The sequence below is a fragment of the Oxyura jamaicensis genome, chromosome 19 (assembly GCF_011077185.1).
Source record: "Oxyura jamaicensis isolate SHBP4307 breed ruddy duck chromosome 19, BPBGC_Ojam_1.0, whole genome shotgun sequence".
Lineage (NCBI taxonomy): Eukaryota > Metazoa > Chordata > Aves > Anseriformes > Anatidae > Oxyura > Oxyura jamaicensis.
Genome location: NC_048911.1, coordinates 8,087,352 through 8,092,782, shown reverse-complemented (window position 1 = coordinate 8,092,782; position 5,431 = coordinate 8,087,352). Strand labels below are relative to the sequence as shown.

General features: G+C 48.6%; 1 protein-coding gene across 1 annotated transcript; it reads right to left on the bottom strand.

Annotated features, from left to right (window-relative positions):
• Positions 1–2,106: 2,106 nt before the first annotated feature.
• On the bottom strand, positions 2,107–4,852 carry LOC118176229 (pinopsin). Its single transcript, XM_035343077.1, has 5 exons — positions 4,138–4,852; positions 3,772–3,954; positions 3,389–3,534; positions 2,778–3,017; positions 2,107–2,315 (listed from the first exon to the last, which is right to left on the bottom strand). The coding sequence occupies exons 1-5, from the start codon at positions 4,520–4,522 to the stop codon at positions 2,184–2,186; spliced, it is 1,086 nt and encodes a 361-aa protein (XP_035198968.1). The 5' UTR covers positions 4,523–4,852; the 3' UTR covers positions 2,107–2,183.
• Between the last annotated feature and the right edge of the window lie 579 nt (positions 4,853–5,431).

Below are 5,431 nucleotides of genomic sequence, written 5' to 3'. Positions count from 1 at the left end.
GCGCTGTCATTTGGTTCTTCTGTTTTTTGTTGTTACTTCTGATCATCAAGTTAGGTATACAACTAGATGCTGATGTACAGCTGCTCCAGGGCAGATGCCGCAAACTGGTACACTTCAGAGAGCTTTCTTCAGAAGAGATCAAGAAAAAATAAAGTCTTTCATCCATTTACTTATGTCAGGGTAGAATAGAGCAGAATCACCAGCAGCAAGGAGATATACATGTGTTAAGAGCTGTGTGAGTGCAGAGCAAACAGGGTTTACTTTTGCACATTACACAATTCCAGGCAGAAGTCCCAGATTTTCTAATCTGGGCTCACATAAACCACCGGTATGCAGTTTCCTGCATGTGTGTGAGTTCTGCATCCTCCCCACAGGCAGAGGAACATCAAACTCTTCATACATGCTGCTAGAACAAGATCCTGTTTTACAGAGGTAAAGGGATAAGGAAAAATTAGTGTTAACACCGCAGCTTGTTGTGAAGAACGCATGGTAATGACGCATACTTGCAAAAGTTAAACCACAGGTTTTGTGTGTGATCACTTTGGGCAATGTCTGTGTGGTTTTGTTATGTGTCAGAGCCTCGATGAATTAAAGAAAAAAGTCATTAGAACTTGCTGGTCTGCAGCAGTGTGGTGGAGTGGAGCGAGCACGTGAGTTTTTACATGCACATAATTAAAAATCATTTTGGCTTGCAACATGTGAAATCTTAGCTTCTTGGATTTCTTTCTCTATTTTATCTGTCAAACCAAATGGTGAGCGGACTGTGAACCATTTTCCTATCTCTTAAATCTTAATGTGGAAAGTTAATATTTCTGTTGGTAGAGAGCCTTTCTCATAGTCTATAGCTTGTCTGCTCTCCTTATCGAGGCCAGAACACAGCAGTTGGAGATCTCAGTTGTTCAGCTGCTTGTACTTTTCCAGAATTACATTTGGAGTGAATGTAAATGACCCTAATAACATAAAGCATGGACGCAAAAGCTGTAATTAACAGGAAGAATTAAACAAGGACCAGCGAAAGACGGCAGAAAAGATCAGAGGGGGTCCATCTAATGCTGCTTTTTAGCCTCCCTAAGAATGAGAGGTTAATTAATTAAATTAAAACACTGATACTGAGCTGTTCTAATTCCTTTCTAAGGCGCTAGCCTGTGAGCAGTTTTGCATGCAGAAAAGTAAGGGGAGAGAGGAAAGTCAAGAAACAGGGACAGAAACTGGGTGAGGATGGGTGTCCTGGCCCCCTGCCACCGTGGCCCAGCCTGCAGGTGTTTTGTTCCTTTGGAGGCCCTTGCAGAACCCTGCATGCAGCAAGGTCATCAAGCGAAGGCATGCAAGGAAAAAAGCGAATGCTCATTTGCTAAGCAGCAGCCAAATCCGATCCCTTGTATCTGTCATCACACTGGATTTGTTTTGTTGATTGGTTGTGGTTTTGGTTTTTTAAAAATATTTTGGGGGCTGGGACTCAGGGAGGAAAAGCTTTGATCCCCAAGGATCATAATGTGTGCGGATCCAAATTGTCTTTCTGCTTATCAAGACGTGCTGCACGCTAGTGAGGGAATGAATTCATTGAGGTGAGCAGCCATCAACATTGCTCCCCTCTAACCCCATTCATGGCTTTGCTGCAACAGCAAAAGCTGTGGAAGGAGATCAGCAAACGGTGTCTTGTGCTGTGGGACTCTCCACCAGCAGGTAAAACAGCCAAAGCTGATCTTGTGAACATTTCCCAATGTTTATTAATTCAGTCTGCACCTAAACATACCCGCTTGGTTTTACCAACGTGACCTGACGCTTCACAGCAAGCTCAGGCCATGCAGATAGGACTTGGTCTACGCAGGGACAGCAAGCAGACGGCTCCTGCCTCTGGCACACTCTGCAGGCACCAGATAAAACCAGGGAGCCTTCAGCCAAACTCCAGGGCTGAAGAGTACCGTGTGATTTTCTGTATGGAAGAAAAGTCGCTGCCATGTTTTATCCTTAAAAGACTGCTGAGCCCCCAATGGGAGGGTCTGGAATGGAGGGGTGCAATACAGGCTTGCACTTCATCCCATGGCAGGAGAAGGCAATGGGGGTTGCTCTGGGGAGCAGGGTGAGTACTGCTGGGTCTCCTTGAACCGCTGCTCCCCGGCCCTTCTGCGTGCCCGTGTTGACGAGGCTGCACTGACATTTCTGCAGGCAGCAGCAGGCAGCGGTCACACGGGGTGTGACGGCGTCACCTTGTTCATAGCGACGCCTGCACGGGGCCTGGGTGTCTCTGGCGTGGTTCTTCCTGTCCCCCGGGGCCGGTGACCGCAGCACAGCATTTTCAGCAGGCAGCTCTGAAACTGGACAGGGGAAGAAGGAAGGTTACGTGCCGGGATGGGAGCTGGTGTCTGCCTCAGGGCGTCAGGCAGAGGTGGTGGGGAGGGCACCCCGCAGGCTGATAGGGTTTGGATCAGATCGGGATTTATTGCCAGCCCAACTCTTGGCAGATGCTGGCAGTTTATTGACTATAAAAGTTGCGTTCTGTGTGCCCTGTGTGTGAATGAGCCGTTTGCGATCTAAAACCAAGTTGCTTTGCTCCATAAAATTACGGAAGCAGAAAATGAGCTTGTGTTCGGGCTAGGAGGCTGCTCCCTCCCTTCCCGTTTTATTCTAATGCCCTCCCTGCTTGTACAGCACCTCCTGGGTCAGGTGGGCCGAGGCTTCCAGGTAGGCTGGACGATCCCTCCCCATTTTATAGGGCCACTAAGTCATTACCCAGAAGCTCCAGTGAAGCAGTTTTCGTTAGCTAGCAGCTTTCTCACCTGTTTGTTCATGAAGACATAGATGATGGGGTTGTACACGGTGGCCGTCTTGGAGAAGTAGGAGGGCAAGGAGGCGAGAGCCGGCTGGATGCTGATGTCCTTGTTGGTGGCCACCACCAGGGCAAACGTGGTGTAGGGCAGCCAGCAGATGAGGAAGGCCATCACCATCACGACCACCATTCGTGTCACCTCCCTCTCCGCCTGCTGCGTGGTGGTGGCTTCCTTCTGCTGGGCCGCAGCCTGCGGGGAGTTGTGAAGAACCAGCCTGTTTGCCCACTCCCAGCAGCACATCCAGCCCTGGGAGCACTGAAATTGGGGACAACGGGGCTTTAACTAAGGTTTTGTGCTCCCAAAGCCAAGGAGCTGGAGCGAGGTTTGGTGCCAGCACCGTCCCCATGTTCAGTGCTTGCTTAAAACAAAGGGGGGTGCACCCGGTCACAAAACCTGCCACGGGTTCCTCATCCTGATGGCAATGGGACTTGTCAGGAAATAAATTAACTCGCCTGTCGGTGAGGAATTGCCTCTCTGTACCGAACCTACAAAACCCCACAGAACTGCAGGCCCAGTGCTTGAACACGGGTGGCTGTGAACAGAGGCCCCGCAGCACTCACCGCTCGCAGGGTCACGAGCAGGTTGGTGTAGGAGAAGAGGATCAGGCCGAGGGGCAGCACGAAGCAGGCGACGAACAGGGCCAAGATGTAGCTGTTGTTGTTGCTGCCGCCCGTGTACCAGTTGGGCCCACACGAGGTCCTCAGCCCTGGAAAAAACGAGATTTGAAACAAACCTAGAATAAACTTAACATGAAAAGCCTTTCAGTAACAGGCTCCAAAAGAGCTCATTCCCAAGTGATTCTTTTTCTCCCAAGCACCTCTCAGGTTTCCAGAGAAGCTCCATGCACAAGCCCCTGTGCTCTCCAGCCACCCCACGCTTGCAAACGACAAACACGGAGGTGACAGCGTGGCGCTGGGTACCCCCCGAAGCCCACCTCCCCTACCTTCGGGCACGTAGCTGCTCCAGCCCAGCAGCGGCGGGGTGGTCCACAGCAGCGACCAGCTCCACGTGAAGGCGCAGCCGCCCACGGCGTGCCGGTGCTGGAACCGAAAGTCTCCCAGGGGCCTGCAGACCACAACGTACCGCTCCAGCGCCAGGATGGCCAGCGACCACAGCCCCACGATGCCTGCGGACAGGAGGAGGGCTCGTGTCAGATTTTTCCTCGTGGAAGGGGTGCCTGTGAGGATGTAAGGCGCTGCCTTTAGGAGACCCAGCGAGTGGCTGCGTTCCCCGGAGCTCTGCAGGACACAGATTTGCTCAATGCAAACCAACCCAAGGCCGAGGCAGGCCTCGAGTCTCATGTCCTTACCTGTCAGGGAGACCATGAAGCCCTCCAGCTCACACATCCGCCTGCCGAACACAAAGAAGCCGTTGATGTTGTTGGAGAGGCTGACGGAGCTGCCGCAGAGCGTCACCAGCAGGTCGGCCAGGGCCAGGTTCACCAGGATGTAGTTCAGGGGGGACCGGAGCTTCTTGTACCGGATGGAAACCACGATGACCAGCCCGTTCACGACCGAGGCGCAGACCACCACGACGCCCATCAGCACGGCCACCGACGTGTACATGCTCCGCGGGGCCTGGTGGGGCCACTGGGGGCCGTCAAAAGGCCCCGGGGTCCCGTTGCTGGGGGGTGCCTGGGAGCTGCTGGGGGACATCGGTCCTTCCTGCAGCACCAGCACCAGAGAAGCCCGCATAGATCACCCTCCCCAAAAGCCCCCAACCCTCTTTATAAAGCCTCAGAGAAGCTTTGTGTTGAAACACCTTAAGCTTTTTTCTTAATCTGAAAGGTTCGCCCTCCCTCCCCTTTTTATAATCAGCTCTGTAGTCCGGGGGGGGGATAAAGAGTGACTTAAACAAAAAACCTGATGACTGCCTGCTGCCTCATTTAATTGAGTAGATCGATTTTGTTACGTGAGTGCCCCAGTGGCAACACAGCCACATATATATGCACATACACATAAATACATATATATATATATGCATGTATGTGGAGACAGTCTGAGAGCATGAGAACATGATACCTATATCTATAGTTCTCTCTATAATTATATATAGAGATATAATATATATATTATACATAGAGACACCATATACAGATATATATATATTATATCTGTATATAGATAATATATATTATATGCTTACATAATCTATTGTATATAAATATTTTGTACATATGTATGCATGTTAAATTATATAGAAATATAAATGTAAAAAGTATATGTAATATATGAATGAATATGTATCTATACATGCATGCATATATTTCTTATATACAGGGAAGAGATGTCTAAATTATAAATAAAATATATGTAGAAATACAACAATTAGATATTTTATTTATGGTAATACTATAATAGACAGAAGGATGAGTGTGTTTTTATATATATGGGGGTAGGGAGATACTTATATCTATAGTGTGTATATATATACAGAGTATATAATATATATATTTAACATATATATTAATAAATTATATAATATAGTATATACAAAAGTTGTATACACAGCTATACATATGTATGCATACATCTATATATTTATATAGCTCTCCATGTATAGATGTATTTGTAGACACACATAGATGTATTATAATACTAGAG